The sequence below is a fragment of the Salmo trutta genome, chromosome 29, assembly GCF_901001165.1.
Source record: "Salmo trutta chromosome 29, fSalTru1.1, whole genome shotgun sequence".
In the NCBI taxonomy this organism is placed as follows: Eukaryota; Metazoa; Chordata; class Actinopteri; order Salmoniformes; family Salmonidae; genus Salmo; species Salmo trutta.
Window position 1 is genome coordinate 39,709,661 of NC_042985.1, and position 19,499 is coordinate 39,729,159.

General features: G+C 43.0%; 2 protein-coding genes across 3 annotated transcripts in view; both read left to right on the plus strand.

Moving 5' to 3' along the window:
* The window catches only part of prmt3 (protein arginine methyltransferase 3), a 108,139-nt gene that overhangs the window by 72,061 nt on the left and 16,579 nt on the right, over nucleotides 1-19,499 (plus strand). For both annotated transcript variants that reach the window (XM_029722198.1, XM_029722197.1), the window contains exons 14-15: nucleotides 12,716-12,766; nucleotides 13,298-13,385. In XM_029722198.1, coding sequence (XP_029578058.1) covers nucleotides 12,716-12,766; nucleotides 13,298-13,385 — 139 coding nt within the window. The remainder of the gene's footprint in view (nucleotides 1-12,715; nucleotides 12,767-13,297; nucleotides 13,386-19,499) is intronic.
* LOC115167607 (zinc finger BED domain-containing protein 1-like) lies at nucleotides 16,405-18,809 on the plus strand. The gene is made up of 2 exons (XM_029722199.1): nucleotides 16,405-16,926; nucleotides 17,061-18,809. Exons 1-2 carry the CDS (start codon nucleotides 16,826-16,828, stop codon nucleotides 17,533-17,535), a joined length of 576 nt encoding a protein of 191 aa, XP_029578059.1. The 5' UTR covers nucleotides 16,405-16,825; the 3' UTR covers nucleotides 17,536-18,809.

Genomic DNA, 19,499 nt, shown 5'->3' on the forward strand with positions numbered 1-19,499 from the left:
GTTTAGATACACCTTAGCCAAATACATTTAAACTCAGTTTCACAATTCCTGACATTTAATCCAAGTACACATTCCCTGTCTTAAGTCAGTTAGGATCACCACTTTATTTTAAGAATGTGAAATGTCAGAATAATAGTGGAGAGAATGATTTATTTCAGCTTTTATTTCTTTCTCACATTCCTAGTGGGTCAGAAGTTTACATACAGTCAATTAGTATTTGGTAGTATTGCCTTTAAATTGGTTAACTTGGGTCACACGTTTCGGGTAGCCTTCCGCAAGCTTCCCACAATAAGTTGGGTGAATGTTGGCTCATTCCTCCTGACAGAGCTGGTGTAACTGAGTCAGGTTTGTAGGCCTCCTTGCTCGCACACCTATTTCATTTCTGCCCACACATTTTCTATGGGCTTGAGGTCAGGGCTTTTTATTGGCCACTCCAATACCTTGACTTTGTTGTCCTTAAGCCATTTTGCCACAACTTTGTAAGTATGCTTGGGGTCATTGTTCATTTGAAAGACCCATTTGCGACCAAGCTTTAACTTCCTGACTGATGTCTTGAGATGTTCCTTCAATATATCCACATCATTTTCCTTTCCCTCATGATGCCATCTATTTTGTGAAGTGCACCAGTCCCTCCTGCAGCAAAGCACCCCCACAACATGATGCTGCCACCCCTGTGCTTCATGGTTGGGATGGTGTTCTTCGGCTTGCAAGCCTCCCCCTTTTTCCTCCAAACATAACGATGGTCATTATGGCCAAGCAGTTCTATTTTTGTGTCATCAGACCAGAAGACATTTCTCCAAAAAGTACGATGTTTTTCCCCATGTGCAGTTGCAAACCTTAGTCTGGCTTTTTTATTGCAGTTTTGGAGCAGTGGCTTCTTCCTTGCTGTCGATATAGGACGCGTTTTACTATGGATATAGATTATTTTGTACCTGTTTCCTCCAGCATCTTCACAAGGTCCTTTGCTGTTGTTCTGGGATTGATTTGCGCTTTTTGCACCAAAGTATGTTCATCTCTAGGAGACAGAACGTGTCTCCTGAGCGGTATGATGGCTGTGTGGACCCATGGTGTTTATACTTGCGTGCTATTGTTTGTACAGATGAACGTGGTATCTTCAAGCATTTGGAAATTGCTCCCAAGAATGAAGCAGACTTGTGGAGGTCTACAATGTTTTTTCTGAGGTCTTGGCTGATTTCTTTTTGATTTACCCATGATGTCAAGCAAGGAGGCACTGAGTTTGAAGGTAGGCCTTGAAATACATCCACAGGTACACCTCCAATTGACACAAATTATGTCAATTAGCCTATCAGAAGCTTCTAAAGCCATGACATAATTTTCTGGAATTTTCCAAGCTGTTTAAAGGCACAGTCAACTGCCACCCCAGTCATAGACTGTTCTCTCTACTACTGCATGGCAAGCGGTACCGGCGTGCGAAGTCTAGGACAAAAAGGCTTCTCAACAGTTTTTACCCCCAAGCCATAAGACTCCTGAACAGGTAATCAAATGGCTATCCAGACTATTTGCATTGTGTGCCCCCCCCAAACCCTCTTTTTACGCTGCTGCTACTCTCTGTTTATCATATATGCATAGTCACTTTAACTATACATTCATGTACATACTACCTCAATTAGGCCAACCAACCAGTGCTCCCACACATTGGCTAACCGGGCTATTTGCATTGTGTCCCAACACCCACCACCCGCCAACCCCTCTTTTACGCTACTGCTACTCTCTGTTCATCATATATGCATAGTCACTTTAACGATATCTACATGTACATACTACCTCAATCAGCCTGACTCACCGGTGTCTGTATATAGCCTCGCTACTGTATATAGCCTGTCTTTTTACTGTTGATTTATTTCTTTACTTACCTATTGTTCACCTAACACCTTTTTTGCACTATTGGTTAGAGCCTGTAAGTAAGCATTTCACTGTAAGGTCTACACCTGTTGTATTCGGCGCACGTGACAAATAAACTTTGATTTGATTATCTAGCTAGCTAGTAATTTGCAATATATTACAATATTCTAGACGTGTTATATAGCTAGAGTTAGCAACGTTCTTTTTTTGCTAATTGACGAGCTATCTTATTTAACGTTAATGTTGTTAGTTATGTTGGCTAATTAGCTAATGTTATTACGCATTAGCTAGCTAGCTAGCTAACTTACCGGTCGCGATGCCCGACTGCAGTCCCTGTGCTACCGCCTCTCCTATCATGGACAACACCTTCTCATGAGCTGGTCCATACGGATGGTCGATACCCCCCTCCAGTCTTATTCAGCTCCCTTCTTTTTTACGGCGTCCCTGTCCTTTGCCATGCTGACCCTAACAAGCCAATTTATATTTTGCCGTGTTTATCAAAAGTGTTGGGAAAACTTGTGAATAACCAACTGACTGGCTTTGTTTTTGTCTATAGTACTCTCTCTGGTATGCAATCTGGTTTCTGCTCAGGTTATGGATCTGTCACTGCAAACCTTACATTACAACCTTATTCTAAAATGTATTAAAAAAAAATCCCCTCATCAATCTACACACAATACTCCATAATGACAAAGCGAAACAGGTTTTTAGAAATGTTTGCAAATGTATTAAAAATAAAAACCCGGTCCCTTATTTACATAAGTATTCAGACCTTTTGCTATGGGACGCGAAATTGAGTTCAGGTGCATCCTGTTTCCATTGATCATCCTTGAGATGTTTCAACAACTTGGAGTCCACCTGTGGTAAATTCAATTGATTGGACATGATTTTGAACGTAAACGCACCTGTCTATATAAGGTTGACAGTGCATGTCAAAGCAAAAACCAAGCCATGATGTCAAAGGAATTGTCCGAAGAACTCCTAGACAGGATTGTGTCGAGGTACAGGTCTGAGGAAGGGTACCAAACAAATTCTACAGTGTTGAAGGTCTCCAAGAACACAGTGACCTCCGTCATTCTTAAATGGAGGAAGTTTGGAACCACCACGACTCTTCCTAGAGCTGGCCACCCGGCCAAAACGAAGCAATCAGGGGAGAAGGGCCCTGGTCAGGGAGGTGACCAAGAACCCAATGGTCACACTGACAGAGCACCAGAGTTCCTCTGTGCAGATGGGAGAACCTTCCAGAAGGACAACCATCTCTGCAGCACTCTACCAATCAGGCCTTTATGGTAGAGTGGCTAAACGGAAGCCACTTCTCAGTTAAAGGCACATGACAGCCCAAAAGGCACCTAAAGGACTCTGACCATGAGAAATACAATTCTCTGGTCTGATGAAAAAGATTGAACTTTTTTGCCTGAATGCCAAGCCACCCATCTGGAGGAAACCTGGCACCATCCCTACGGTGAAGCATGGTGGTGGCAGCATCATGCTTTGGGGATGTTTTTCAGCGGTGGGGACTGGGAGACTGGTCAGGATCGAGGGAAAGATGAACAAAGCAGAGAGATCCTTGATGAAAACCTGCTCCAGATCGCTCAGGACCTCAGACTGGGGCGAAGGTTCACCTTCCAACAGGACAATGACCCTAAGCACGCAGCCAAGTCAACGCAGGAGTGGCTTCGCGACAAGTCCTTGAGTAGCTCAGCCAAAGTCCAAACTTGAACCCCATCAAACATCTCTGGTGAGACCTGAAAATAGCTGTGCAGCGACACTCCCCATCCAACCTGACAGAGCTTGAGAGTATCTGCAGAGAAGAATGGGAGAAACTTGTAGCGTCATACCCAAGAAGACTCGAGGCTGTAGTCGCTGCCACAGGTGCTTCAACAAAGTACTGAGTAAATGGTCTGAATACTTATGTAATTGTGATCTTTCAGTTTTGCATTTTTAATACATTTGCAAACATTTCTAAATACCTGTTTTTTCTTTGTATTTATTGGGTATTGTCTGTAGATTGATGAGGGGAAAAAACAATTTAATATATTTTTGAAAAAGGCTGTAACGTAACAAATCTGGAAAAAATAAATGGGTCTGAATACTTTCTGAATGGGCTGTATTTCAGAAGAAAATGTGTTATTCGTAATGATCTGTCAAGAACAAAAATTGGGGAGTGGTAATCTAAATTGCATATAGCAGCTAAAACAAAGTATCACACAAAATGGCAGCCCCTCTTGATTTACTATGAAAGTTCTATTGGAACACCTGACCAACCCAGTTTTTGCGAATCCTAAAGTTGTCACATGTTATCAACTGAGTCTCGTGTAGAAACGCAAAATTTGAAAACCCTTCAAATGTGAGCCCCTTTACGTTCCATGAAATTATTGTATAATTTGATGGCCGGAAAGTAGGTTAGCGGTTAAAAGAGTTGGGCCATTAACCGACAGATTGCTGGTTTGAATCCATGAGCCGACAAAGTGAAAAATATGTTGATGTGCCCTTGAGCAAGGCACTTAACCCTAATTGGTCCTGTAAGTCGCTCTGGATAAGATAGCGTCTGCTAATTGACAAAAATGTAAACATGTAAATGTATTTGTTTGGCCACCCTAAACACCCACCTTATACACACCTGTCATTAGAATAATGAAGTACGGTGTTAATTAGTTGAAACAAGTGTGGGGAATAACTGAAAGGACAACCGAATAATAACATAACTTAATGTGTATTCTTGTTAAAATGGTCCAGTAGAGTAGACGTTTTCATTGTGGTTATGCACACATCACTAAGTAATTTGACATTGTTGGTCCAAGAATTAATCTAGTAGAAACTGCTCATTCTCCTCAATACTCACTTCAGAATGTGAGTGCGTGTGTGAGAGCCACTATCACACATTTCCTGCTCTCTACCCAATGTGTGTGTATGTGTGCAGGCACTGCGGCGGAACAGTGGGAGAAGGGAGCAGGCCTGAGTAGAGTAGGGAGGTAGGTGCGCTGTGTTCTGCACTACACACCAAGCAGTGCACTGACTGGGGCCTGGAGAGAGGGGTGGATAGGAGGAGGGGCACATTCACACTAACCCTCCCGTGAGTTAGCTGTGGAGGAAGCCTCCACGCCTGGATAAACCCCATCAAAAGCGTATTAGCCCTCCCTTCCTTCCCCCCCTTCCACTCCCCCCGTCCCCCCCTTTCACACTCCGCCTCCCCCTGCTGTATAATAGTATCTGGTCGAGCCACGTGGCGTGCCGACACGCAGTCGGGCAAAAGGGGAGTGATGATGAATTGCTCCCTGTTGGTGTTATCCGTGATGATAATTATTAATTTTCTTCCCCTCTTCCCTGGGAACGGGGGTCCGGAGTGTGGCGGCATTCCAGAGCGGGCTGCCGGAAAGCCCGCTGTCATCACTTATCCCCGACAGATCCTGGGCCGAAGGCTAAACGCTGATGAAAATAAAAAGCGCTCATTTGATTTGTCCCGTTTTCGCAGTTTGTGTGTTTTTTCCCCCCCGTAAGTCCTCCTCTCTCATTCAACGTCCCCCTTTCTCACTCCCTCCTGGCCTCTCTCCCACCTTCTCTTTCTCTCTCTCTCCTTCTATTTTTCTCCCTCCCTCTCTCCCTAACCTATGCAGAGGTGGGTGGGCTGTAGTATTGGTGTGTAGCAGCCTTGTGGGGGTCTTATTTTTGGCTACCCACCATGGTTAACTAAGCCTGTACTCTGCTTCAGTCTTTGGTGTTTCACATTACAGTATTGAAGCTTTGAGCTGATTAAGCTGGAATTAAGCCTATTTATCCCAGTTTGGAAGCGTTTCCTTTTTACTTTTTCATTCTTCCATTTTACTTTCTGTACTGACATGCTATTAAATTTTTCAGGAATACAGTAGGTTTTTTTAATAGAATTTAAGCAGTATCATATCTTTTTTGTAATCATTTTCTGAGTAAGTAATTATTTTTCAGTCCCTTCCAGAGCTGAAGGTCGTTGAGTCCTTCTAGTGGTTTTTTTATATGCGTCAATTCTTCCGCCGAAGTTGGTTCCTCTCCTTGTTCGGGCGGCGGTCGGCGCCGCCGGTCTTCTAGCCATCAACGATCCACTTTTCATTTTCCATTTGTTTTGTCTTGTCTTCCCACACACCTGGTTCCAATTCCATCATTACATGTTGTGTATTTAACCCTCTGTTCCCCCCATGTCCTTGTCCGGAATTGTTTATTGAAAGTGCATGTGCACGTTTATCTGGTGTGCGACGGGTTTTGTACCCATTGATTGTTCTGATTCCGGTGGTTTTTATTATTAAACTGCTCCGTTGTAAACACAGTTTTTGCTCTCTTGTACCTGACTTCTCTGCCGCCAGTACGCACCCCTTACAATATGGATCATAAAGTCAAGATGATTGTTTCTCTCTTACGGAGCTCCAGAGCTTCACTGCGACTAACCCGCCTAGTCTAATTCACTGCTCAATTTCAACAGTCCTCTTATCCAGTTGAATGAAGGCCAACCTATGGTCTGGAATAAGGCAGTCATTGTTAACAAAATTAGGTTTAGGTTTAGTTTTAGTAGTTTGTGTTGAGCAATTCATCATTAGTAGTTTTAGACAGTGTATTTATCAGGTTTAAGGTTTAGTTGTCTGTATTAAGAGTCTGCTGATTTGTTTTGTTCAGGCAGAGTGTATTTGTCAGGATTATGAAAGTTAAGCATTCTAAAGACTTGGGTTCAGGTAAGAGCAGTGCTGCCAATGCAACCTGTGATCTCACGCTTTATAACGATGAACCCTCAACTCACCAGACGTTTCCAAACATAGAACAAGATGTTTATAAGTTTAATTTCTTTGATTGTTTTAATGGACTTCCTCTCTCTCCCGTCGAAAAAAAGTTGAAAACAACGCAGAGGTGACAATCAATCCCGCTTATGAGGCGTTGTCAACGGCGACGAGAGCCGAGGGTGATCTCTACCTCAAAAACCAACGAGAGGTGAATCCACTCTGCCTGACGAGCAATTAGGCCTAATTTCCCAATTACCTCACGACTGAGCGTTCCTGTGGCGTTCATTAAAAGCCATAATTGCATTGGGTTGACATGCTCCTTTTTCCCACTTTGGGACATTTCTCCCAGTCTGGCTCAGTGCTAGTGCTAGGTTCCCGCCCCTGCCTGTCTGAATCAATAAAGGCTGATTGTAGTACGCGGCATTGAGTGTGTGGAACATGGAGTCGATGACGGCCCAGTGATTATGAAGTATGGACCCCCGGTTTGTTTGTGTGTGTGTGTCCAACCTCCTTTTCTCGGGGCACACATTTACTCTTGCTATGAAATTCCTGAGCGGGGAGTGTTGAACCACACCTTTAATACTGATGTGTGGTGTAAATACTAAGGATAAGGTCTTGCTCATTTCAAGGATTGCTGTACCTGAGGGATATTTTAGCTTCATGGCCCACCAAGTTCAACCACCACCCACTCAGAAGTAAGCTATCATGACTCCTTCACTATTTCACACTCCCTGTCTCTCTTTTCCTTCTCTGCCGTGCTCTTTTCCTGTCTATATCTCACTCCCGTTGCTCGCTCTTTCTCTCCCCTTGCATTGATTCTGGTCCTCTTTGTCTGCGAGAACCGGCATCCAAATTGTCAGCTGCGTCAGGATTAAAAGCTATTAGTTCTGCATCATTGCCACTACAAGTGCGCTCTAGAGATTGATAGCGACTCTCTTCCTTCAGTTGGGGGAGAAACGAGGAAAACTGGCCTGAGGGGGTCGTTTTTACCTCACACATCTAGAGAGAACAGTCACCTCCAGGCTCTGTGTGTCTGTGTGTGTGTGTGTGTGTGAGAGAGAGAGAGATTTCAATTTGTTTAGTTATGTGAATTGTTTTTCACTCAAGTGTTTGTTTATAGCTTAAGGCTCAGTCATGTATTTGAGCCTGAAATGAACACCCACCATGAATTCATGGAAATAGTGTAATTACAAAATTATGATCTATTCACAAATGGCTGTGCAATATACATCTATACTGTACACACGTACCATTCAAGAATACCCACAGCATTACATACACGCACAGGCCTACCCTTTAAGAGCAATACAAACAATGAGACATGCACAAACACACACACACATAAGGGTTTATTTTCATCATGAAATGATTCTCACTTTACAATACACGGGCTGTGTCCGAATTAGACCTAGTAGCCACCACATTAAAAAGCCGACATTGCTTATTTTGTGTAACACACTGGTTTTAGCCGGTCAGCAAAATATGCCCAGTATTGTCAGGGACGGCCAAAAAGTAATTTATTTATTTTGTGAAGCGACAGGCCTCTGAGACGAGGTGAGATGTACTACATGGGACCATGTGTTGACTCAGCCAAATGTAAGGCTCCATGTTGTTTTTAGGTGGCAGGTTGCGGAGAGGGGACCCTTGGTTCTATTGAGTACAGTAGCTGTGGGATGATGCCAAAGGTTTAGCACCCACTCAAGAAATAATGTATTTTGGTTTACCTTGGTGTCCATATCCTGTGACGTGTAGATATACACTACCGGTCAAACGTTTTAGAACACCTACTCATTTAAGAGTTTTTCTTTATTTATACTATTTTCTACATTGTAGAATAATAGTGAAGATGTCAAAAATATGAAATAACACATATGGAATCATGTAGTAACCCAAAAAGTGTTAAACAAATCAAAATATATTTGAGATTCTTCAAATAGCCACCCTTTGCCTTGATGACAGCTTTGCACACTCTTGGCATTCTCTCAACCAGCTTCATGAGGTAGTCAACTGGAATGCATTTCAATTAATAGGTGTGCCTTGTTAAAAGTACATTTGTGGAATTTCTTTCCTTAATGCATTTGAGCCAATCAGTTGTGTTGTGACATGGTAGGGGGGATATACAGAAAATAGCCTTATTTGGTAAAAGACCTAGTCCATGTTATGGCAATTCAAGGCACACTTAACCAGCATGGCTACCACAGTGATACGCCATCCCATCTGGTTTGGGCTTATTTATATTATTTTTTATTTAACCTTTATTTGACTAGGCGAGTCAGTTAAGAACAAATTCTTATTTACAATGACGGCCGGGGAACAGTGGGTTAACTGCCTTGTTCAGGGGCAGAACGACAGATTTTTACCTTGTCAGCTCGGGGATTAGATCACGCAACCTTTCGGTTACTAGCCCAACGCTCTAACCACTAGGCTACCTGCCGCCCCAGTAATCAAAAAAGAGTTTAAAAAAAATCTAAATATATGTTATATTTGAGATTCTTCAAAGTAGCCATCCTTTGCACACTCTTGGCATTCTCTCAACCAGCTTCACCTGGAATGCTTTTCCAACAGTCTTGAAGGAGTTCCCACGTGCTGAGCACTTGTTGGCTGCTTTTCCTTCACTCTGCGGTCCGACTCATCCCAAACCATCTCAATTTGGTTGAGGTTGGGGATTGTGGAGGCCAGGTCATCTGATGCAGCGCTCCATCACTCTCCTTCTTGGTAAAATAGCCCTTACACAGCCTGGAGGTGTGTTGGGTCATTGTCCTGTTGAAAACAAATTATCATCCCACTAAGCCCACTTTTGGTCCCGGGTGGCGCAGTGGTCTAAGGCACTGAATCTCAGTGCAAGAGGCGTCACTACAGTCCCTGGTTCGAATACAGGCTGTATCACATCCGGATGTGATTGGGAGTCCCATAGGGTGGCGCACAATTGGCCCAGCGTTGTCCGGGTTAGGCTAGGGTAGGCCGTCATTGTAAATACTAATTTGTCCTTAACATACTTGCCTAGTTAAATAAAGGTTAAATTAACAAAATGTAAAATATTACTACATGAGTCCGTGTTATTTCATAGTTTTGACGTCTTCACTATTATTCTACAATGTATAAAATAGTAAAAATAAAGAAAAACCCTTGAATGAGTAGGTGTTCTAAAACTTTTGACCGGTAGTGTACATTGTGTTTACAACTCACTACCCATGCTTGTCCAGTGTGTGTGACGTTACTGAGGAAAAAATGTCTACACTGGCCATGAAACTAATTTGTTGAAATCAATTGAAAATAGAACAACAGTCCAATTCATTGGTTGCTTCCTCATACACTGATCTAACTAACATACACAGCCTATTGTGCTTGAGTTCCACAACATGCAACCAAAGATTATGATAACTAACCTAAAATAGGACAGCAGCGTTGTTTACAATGGGAGCCAATGAAGCACAATGGGCAGAACAAGCAAGGAGGTGGGCAGAGCCAAGCATGAGCTAGTGAGGTCCTGTTGGCATGTTTTAGCGTATATTTGCATATTTCAGTTGGGGAATGCCTACTCTCTGAAATGTGCGTGTGCAAGAACTCAAATTCACTCTTGCACTTCTTCAAACAACGCAGTCTACAAAACTGTTCGTAACATTTTAGTTTTGGCAACAGAAAACTGTATTGAGATTGGATGTTTCATATCTGCAGAAAATCTGCAGAATGTCAGTCCAGTTTCATGTTGCTCCATCTTCTCCCTCTGCCTGCCACTGGACTTCACCATATTTGTGGTGGGTGGAAGCCCGCACCAGATGCTTCAGATTTTTACCCTATGTGGCCTATCTGTGTTTCCCCTTTCATCTTTGATGTAACCCTCATTAGTGGCTGCCTCACTGTGTTGCCTCAACGCTTTTAACCTGATTTTCAAAACCTTAACATATAATTTAGAAAAAATGTAATCTATTGTTCTCTGTAAAATGTTCTGTTTTTAGTAGTTACTGTCTTGTCCCATCACTGTAACTCCTGTACGGACTCGGGAGAGGCGAAGGTCGAGAGCCATGCATCCTCTGAAACACGACCCTGCCAAGCCGCGCTGCTTCTTGACACACTGCTTGCTTAACCCGGAAACCAGCCGCACCAATGTGAGGAAACACTGTACACCTGGCGACCGGTGTCAGCTTGCAGGCGCCCGGCCCGCCACAAGGAGTCGCTAGAGCGCGATGGGACAAGGACATCCCGGCTGGCCAAACCCTCCCCTAACCCGGACGACGCTGGGCCAATTGTGCGCCGCCTCATGGGTCTCCTGATCATGACACAGCCCCGGATCAAACCCGGGTCTGTAGTGACGCCACAAGCACTGCGATGCAGTGGCTTAGATTGCTGCACCACTCTGGAGGCCTTAACATGTTCTTTGTATGAATCTGAAACGTATTGATTGATGGAATTACCTAAGCATCTAATTCATTATGTTGCAAGATGTTTAAATTCTCACTTTTCCTCTTTATTTTGGCAAAATAACATGCGTTTCGGTAGTGACATTGTTTCAGTTGTGACCTGGCATATACATTCTGAACTTAATTGCTTACTTAATTCATACCATATCTAATGGGACACGTGATTGACATATATATTGTTATCACAATCAGTAAAATACATGAGAATTGTTCTCAACTCTAACTTCCATTTATTAGGAAGGACAAACCACTGTCCAATTGTTAGCATTGAATTGAATAAACAGAAGACTGCGTGTCTTGTAAGTTTCAACATTGAATCAGTGCAATTTTCTGCAAGTCATAACACAAATGATGGCTTAGTATGATCAGCGATGTGACAAAACAATTTTTAAAAGTCCTTCAAATCATTTCTAGTGGAGAAAGTTTCATATGGCTGTAAGAACAACTGAAAACCAAGTGATGAGAACAATTAGAAAGTGTCTGTTGTATCTTGTTGTTTGAGTCTGTGTGAGAGTCTTTTCAGCATTTTACCATCAGGCTCTGACCCATGGCCACATTTCCCTGTATTCACAGACCAAGATTCTCGTGCACTCTGTCGTACACTGTGTCGCTGTGTAACCTTTGTGGGGGGAGGGATTAAGGTCAGGACCTTGTCCACTGTATAGCATTTTCCATTTGAGGCCAAAAGAGAGGTTTTGTCCAATGCTGTGCATTACTCTCACTTCCAGGGAAAAGTAAAAGTCTGTTTTTTTCTTCAATAAATGTAAAGAAATTCAGTGGATTAACAATCAAGAATCCATAAACAAAACAATAATGTTAATAACCGGAATGAAGCTAAAAAACATGGTTGTGACCGTTTTGGTTTTGACAATTTAGACTTATTTTGGACATTAATGTATCCCCATATAGCTCTACCTTTTGGACAGTTTTACATCCTCAAAAATATATATTGTAGTCCCAAAACCATACATAAAGATTTACTAACTTTTTCACTCATTTTCTTCAGTGTTGGGAGACAGACCACTCACTATATGGCCATGATGGAAAGGGGTGCATCCCAATTCCTGGTTATAATTGTATCGAAACAAGCATTTCGCTACACCCGCAATAACATCTGCTAACATGTGTATGTGACCAATAAAAGTTGATTTGATTTGAGGTGTGTGGCTTAAGGCGCATTCATTCTTCAGTCTTTTAATGTGTGTTTTGCTAATAACATCCAAAGTGGGGACAGTACTTTTCAGAGAAACAAAACATTTTACAAAAATGACTAACTAGTTCAAGATTTTCTATTGAAATAATAGTGCTATAAAATTACTGAAAAATATTGTTTTATTTTCAAAAATACATTTTTGACTCTCAATACGAATGGGTATCTGAACAATGATTTTGTAATATCTTAATTTAACAATATTCTTGTTATTGTCTTAAAATGAATTAGAATATATCATGATGTAAATAAATGTCCTAAGCTAGGAGACATATTTGATTTCAAACAATTTTAACCACTTCTGTAGAATGACCCACATAGTGCACTACTTTTGACCAGGGAACTTAGGCCTCATAGGTCAAAAGTATTGCACTATGTAGGGAATAGGGTGCCATTTGAGACAGGCCCCAGGTTATCCAAACAAGTCTAGCCCCGGTGGTGTTGTAATATCACATTCTAACAACCCTCTCATATTTCATTTCCAGGCCATCGTGGGCTACTTTGACATTTTCTTCGACAGAGACTGCGGCAACAAGGTAAGCAGCATGCGGCGGCCCTTCCGTTTTTAACAGCCACCCAATTACATTCACGATTTGGCGTTCCCCACATCCTTGGGAGGCAATCGACACTGGGGCGTTTCCTGATTGCTGATGTAAGCACCCACCGGAGCTGGCCACTCGGAACAGCCAATGCCAAGCTCCACGAGGGACGTGCCGACAAGTCTTTTAATTGCACGTCCTATTTTACCTACAATGTGAGCATAACTGCTGAGATGTAATGCTACACCACGTGTAATGGGAACTAAGGTTTTAAATGTGTGAATGAAATACATCTAGTCTTTAGAAGACTATGAGTAGGATAGAAGTACAGATTTATAAGATGGGTTTAGTAGGTTTAAGAGTGTGGGACCGGTTAATGTTCTGCTACAGTTGTGGAATTATTAGATGAGCCACAGAAATAGAAGTGTCACAATGGAATGAGTTGTTATCCTTATTCCTCACTGTTGTAAGTTCAAGTTGATTGCTGTTGCCCAAGACTAAATAACATGTTCTGCTTCTGAATCACAGGTGATGTTCTCCACGGGGCCACAGGTCACCAAGACGCATTGGAAGCAGACAGTATTCCTGCTAGAAAATCCCATCCCTGTACAAGCAGGTCAGTTTCCCATACAGCACTGGTTTCCTGAATGTGTGTGCGTGTGGGGACCTGTGTGCGTGTGCGTGTGTGTGTGTGTGTGCGTGTGCGCGTGCGTGCGCGCGCACACGGGCCTGCATGTTTGTGCGTGTATGGACATGTCTCTCTGTGTCTATTGTGGGTGCACCGCACGCACACCCAGCTGTCACATGTGATGTTTTTTTTTTACACACCGATCTTCCTCGAACATCATACTGAGAGCCAGGTAATCTGTCAGTGGTGCTGATGTAGTCAGGGTGTACAGCGCTAGCTATCTGTCACCTATAGAGAGACAGAGTGAGATCAAAACTAATCAGTCAGTCATCAAAAACACCATGTAAAACTTTATCTGATAGCTGTCATGACTGTCCACGAGAATCCAAATAGATCAGGTTTGCAATAAATAACTTCTATCAGACCCCCTCTCACCCTAGAGGGGGGGAAGGAAAGAACTAGGGGGGGTTAACAACTCACGCCCTGTTGTAAATCAAGGGAGAAGATTCAGGTCTGCACTCTCAAGATTCACCAAAGGAATGTACTTTGATTCAACATACTTTTTCCCGCTAAAACTCTAACACTTTCAAAAGCGAACACTGGAACAATATTTCTAACATAGAACATGGGGAAGGTGCGAGGCGATCTATAGAACACTAATGTCACTTTGGTCATTATTTTAAAATGCCGTTCAAATGGAAATACTGTAACTTGGAAAGTATACCCACTACATGTATGATGTTTTCATACTCTGCGTTGTGCATGTAATATGAACAATGATGTTAGTGTTTTTGTTACGAGAGATGTGATTTGAGAAGCAATAAGAGATAATTGTTTTTATAACTTTGCACAGTGAGTAGCTACCACCCGGAGTAAGGTCAGGGAGTGTGCCAGCCTGCCGGAACTGGCCCTTTTGAGCAAACTGTATAAATTATGGGTTAAGAAAAAAACACATCAGACCAGAAAGACGTGAAGCTGCAGCTGCACCTTTAAAGTGGTTTGAACTTTGAATCTCAACACGAGGTGGAGACGATAAATTCACCTCCCGAAAAATGACTCTTAAGGTTGATTAGCTGTCCTAAGTAAAGTATCTTCAAAAGTGAATTTAAGTAGGACCATTCTGTTACTCTGCTCAAACCATTGTATTATGCTACTCTCATCACCCCACTGGGGAACCATCGCCACGGCTGGCTAGCCTATCTTCAAAGAAGCATCTTCAAGAGCGAATGTAAGGAAAACCCAACTCTGTAGTTCTGTTCAGGACAACACGGCAATTCACCGGATACCGGACAACTACAAAGGAAGACTACAGTAGAATACTTGTTGGAACCATTTTGGACAATCAGAGCACAAGCATGCCGCGAAAAGGCCCAACCCCCTTTCCAAGGCTACCCTGTCCACCGAGAGATCCCCGGTGAACCCAGGCATTTCACGTAAATACATTCATGATTTCTTACTCAAAGTGGGAGGCGGTTTGTGTGCAAAGTATATGGTTACTGTAAGTGAGGGTAGCTTCTGAATGTACCAGTGTTTAGTGTCTCTGTCACCCTCTCTTTCTCCCTCTCCATCTCTTCTTTAACAAATAAGTTGACTGTTTATAGATGCGATAGGTAAAGACCTTTTTGAGTTTCGTTCTGGAGATGGTAACTCTTTAAAGAACCGCTCTCGTGGTGCCCCAGATCCTAGTGAGTTAATTGTTACATGATTAATTTAATCGGGGAACAATTAAACATAGTTAGTTAATTAGATAAATAAGTCTTCAGATTAATGTTAGTCAAGTCACGACAGCTTACCTCAAGCAAGCGCGTACTAATACACAGAACGTTTATAACTGAACAGAACATATAAAGCAAAACATTTTATAACTAAGCCAATTCAAATATAATTTTATGAAGTGATGCTGTTACTGATGTGATATGTATGAAGCTGTGTGTGTGCAGTGAATGTAAGTGTATGATGTGAATTATGGTGTGTGTGCACACATACATTACATTACATTGTGAACAATGTTGTGAGTATGTACAGTATGTTTTTGAACGATGTGTGTGTGTGTGTGTGTGTGTGTGTGTGTGTGTGTGTGTGTGTGTGTACAGTACTTCGAGAACGTGTGTTTGTGTATGTATAGTACTATACTTCGTGAACGATGGTGTGTGTGTGTTGTATGTGATGGCCTGTGTGCGTTATCGTAATGGGAATCAGGGATGTGTCCAGTGATGTTGGGATGGATGAGACCGTAGCTCCGTGCTGTCCAGTCTTCCCCCACTACCATCAGATAGGAGGCTAGTGTAATGAATGGCCTCTATGGGGACTGGACATCCACTGTCCCCAAGTAAAGCACCACTCAGCCCTGGCCAGATCCACAGCCACGATGACTGTCATCCCACTGACGCTCCCGTAACATTAACGCAACGTTCGCATTGCGTCCGTCAGTTAAGTGCCAGTCCTGCTTTCGAATGTGTTGAGACACTGCAGTGTTGAAATGTGTTATGACGGTGCGAAGCAGCAGTGTGTCCGTTAGCCGGTATAAAAGCAGACACATTAAATCATTGCCAGAAATGGCCAAATGTGTTGAGACACTAGCGTTAAAATGTGTTATGATACTGCAGTGCGTTAAAATGTGTTCTCTCACGGCCAATTCCCATGATTGTAAATGGTTAAGACACTGCATGGTGTTGAAATGTCTTGAGTAGGGATGGGTACCGAAACCCAGTATTAAACGGGCCCCGGGGCTAAATTATGAAAGACCGTAGTATCGATAAGCTCCGACGTTATCGGGTCTGCATTCAGTACTGGAGAAATTAAGAAAATACATTTCCTACTTATTATTGCTACATGAACATTATCTTGCACATTTTCTCACCAACCGTTTGTAATTTGCAATACGATTAAGACATTCGTTTATGATGCATTGTCGCTATTCCCAATCCAGAAGAGCGATCTCTCTTGCGCGGAGCCTGTCTCTCTCACACGCTACAGCGCACACACACACACACAAGAAAGACCCTGCTCTTAATTAGTGACGATGGCGGAGAGAACTAAACGTTCAAAAGTATGGTTACACTTCACCAGAGTCGATGCTGACAAGTGCAAAAAGACTTTTGCTTGTAAGAGCGGAAACACGAGCAATCTGTCCAAACGTCAATTGAAAGTGATCATGTACAGGCAGAGAAATGCACAGTTTTCGACTGCCAGGCTCGTAGTTCATCTCTCGTTGCCCGATCTACGTTAGGTATGTATGCTAGCAGCCTAGAGCCCACACACGGAGTTAACTCAATTATGCGAACATGGGTTCGTGATCAAAAGTAACCATTAGCCAGCTGATTGTTTAGCTATGGGTGCGTTCATAAATTCAATCACCCATTTTAAAGATTTGTAAACCTTTTTTGTTAAAGTTGCAGCTACAATGAACCAACCCACTCCTCCCTCTAATGCCGCTGGTCCAAGCCAGGATGACTAAGGAGAGGGTGAATGAGTGCCACCTAGTGAAATGCCTACACCCCTTTGCAACATTGGAGTCCAAGGGCTTTAGGTAACAGTCTGTTGAGTTGTATTACTTTTTAGGATATAGTAGTATAGAAGGGTTGTATGTTAGTCCCATCACTCCACAATACAATACACAACAACACAATAATTCAACACATGGAATATCTTGTTTTACTGTAGGGAGATGAGCAAGGCACTCAACCCCAAACATACCCCTCCCTCCAGGAGTTACCTCAGTGACACATTCATTCCTACCTGGTGTGGTGTAGAAAAGGCCAATGTGATCACTGAGCTGAAGGACGTGCCAAATTTAGCCATCACATCAGACGGGTGGACCAGCCTCTGTCAGGACCACTATCTCACTGTTACAGTGTACTACACAAGCCAGGGCAGTGTAAAACAGAAGGTCATTTCACTATTTGTACACACCAGGGCAGTGTACAAATCGCAAACTGGCGAAGTAGTGGCAGAGGAGATCTCAGACATTCTGGAAGAGTTTGAGATAGAGCCGAGCAAGATTGTACCTGTGACTGTTGATAATGCTGGCGATATGGATGTTGCCATCAAGAGGCTACACATCCTAAAAATAGGATGCTTTGCGCACACATTGAATCTGGCAGCGCAGAAAATCTACAAAATTACTTCCATTGATTAATGGGCAGCCAGAATTAGAGCAGTGGTCGTGCGGTTCAAGAGATCCTCGATATCCAAAACAGTCTTGAAGGAAGAGCAGCAGCTCCTTGGTAAGAAGCCAGTTCAATCTATTAAAGTATTATTTTGAAATTCCCACATTCAATATCCAAGTGTGCGGTAATTAATTGTATGTTGTTTTTTGATGTTTCAGGCCTTCCGCAACACTCAGTCATCCTTGATGTCAAAACCAGATGGAACTCACTCTATGTAATGATAGAGAGATTCATGGAGCAGTTTCCATCGATCCAAGCAGCAGCCTTGGACACATGACTGCGAAAAGCAATGACCAAGGACTACCTGGACCATCTGAAGGACGAGGACTTCCATAAGGCTGAGGAGTTTGTCCAGCTCATGAGAATCCTCTATACATCCACACTGTGTGTGTCACGTGAAAAGAATGCCACCTGTGGACAGATCATACCCATCCTCCAAAAACTGGAAGAGCACTTCACTGTGAAGCATGAAGATACAATGTTTGTGGCAACCATCAAAGAGAAGGTGTAGGAGAACCTCTCTGAGCACTATCAGGATGAGGCCACAGCAATGGACGCCAGATTTAAAGGGAGGCCGGTGAGTGACGCCACCTGGGACAGGCTGAGGAAGGCAACTGTTAAGGCCAATGTGACAGGAGCAACACCAGGGCTGTCAAAGGAGCCGGAGCAGACAGACACAGAGCACCTGCAACAGGAGGAGGAGTCTGAAGGAGAGGAAATGGAGGAGACAGTCCCTCCATTGTACCAAAACAAGGCGTGCCTTGGAGGAGCTGTTCTCAGAGGAGGACAGGGAGTTGAGGTTGACTATCCAACAGGACACCTCGTCCCTCACCCTTGGCGAGCGTGTTGACCTAGACGTTGAGCTCTACAAAGGCCTGACTCTCATCCCCATGGCTGAAGATCCTGTGATGTGGTGGTGGGAGAAGAGACCTACTCTGCCCCTCCTCACAAACATTGCAACAAGCTACTTTTTGTGCTCAATCCTCCTCCTGATCTTTCTCCAGAAGAACTGCTAAGAACTTTTGCTGCCTACCTGCATGCCCCACCCGTGTTGATCTATACCACTGTATTTTCTTTTGCAGGAAAATATTGATAATTGAATTTGTTTTACATTTCCATCATCACAACATTAGAGTTTATAATAGTGATTTGTTCAAAACATTGCTGTTTCTTTTGCTGTAAATAATTGTTTATTGAATTTATTTTACATTTCAGAAAATAAAGCAATGTTAATTCTGTTCTTAATTTGTTTAGTTTTTTTTGTTGTAAAAAATAACAACAAGAACCGATAAGAATACCGTTTAAGTACCGGATCGATAAGCAGTATCAGTAAGAGTAGTAATACCATTAAAATCTTAACGGTACCCATCCCTAGTCTTGAGACACCTCAGTGTTAAAATGGGTTAACACTCTGCCGTGTTGAAATGGGTTGAAACGCTGCAGAGTGTGTAGAAAGGTCGACTAGCATCTGCTGACAGTCTGGCCCAACTCATAACAGCAGCCGCTGCCATATGCACACTGTGTGTGAGTGGGTGGGTGGGTGAGTGAGTGAGAAAGAGATTTGTAGTGACTGTTATATTTTTTCTTAATTTATTCTTATTGAAGAGTAAACCAGTTTGGTACAATCCACAGTGCTCCGGTAGTGCTTCTCTATCCATCAACGCTCTGGATACACACACACGCCCTGCTGGCCTCATGCATTCACATTTCATTCTTCAAACAAGCAGACACCCACAAATGCCTTCCAGCCCTAAGGTAAATTAGCTCAATGCTTTCTCTATTTGGCGCTAGCTGACTTACCCGTTCTCCTTAGGCATCAGTTAACAGAGTGATGAGATCCCCAAGTTAGGCTGTGATCACTCACTACTGCTGGAATGCCCCCCCCCCCCCCCCCCCCACACACACACAAACTAACACGTGCACACACATAGCT

Coding starts and splice junctions, on each gene's coding strand:
- LOC115167607 (XM_029722199.1), top strand. CDS start 16,826: ATGCCGCTGGTCCAAGCCAGGATGACTAAGGAGAGGGTGAATGAGTGC. Junction 16,927..17,060: donor TTGGAGTCCAAGGGCTTTAG/GTAACAGTCTGT, acceptor GTTTTACTGTAG/GGAGATGAGCAAGGCACTCA.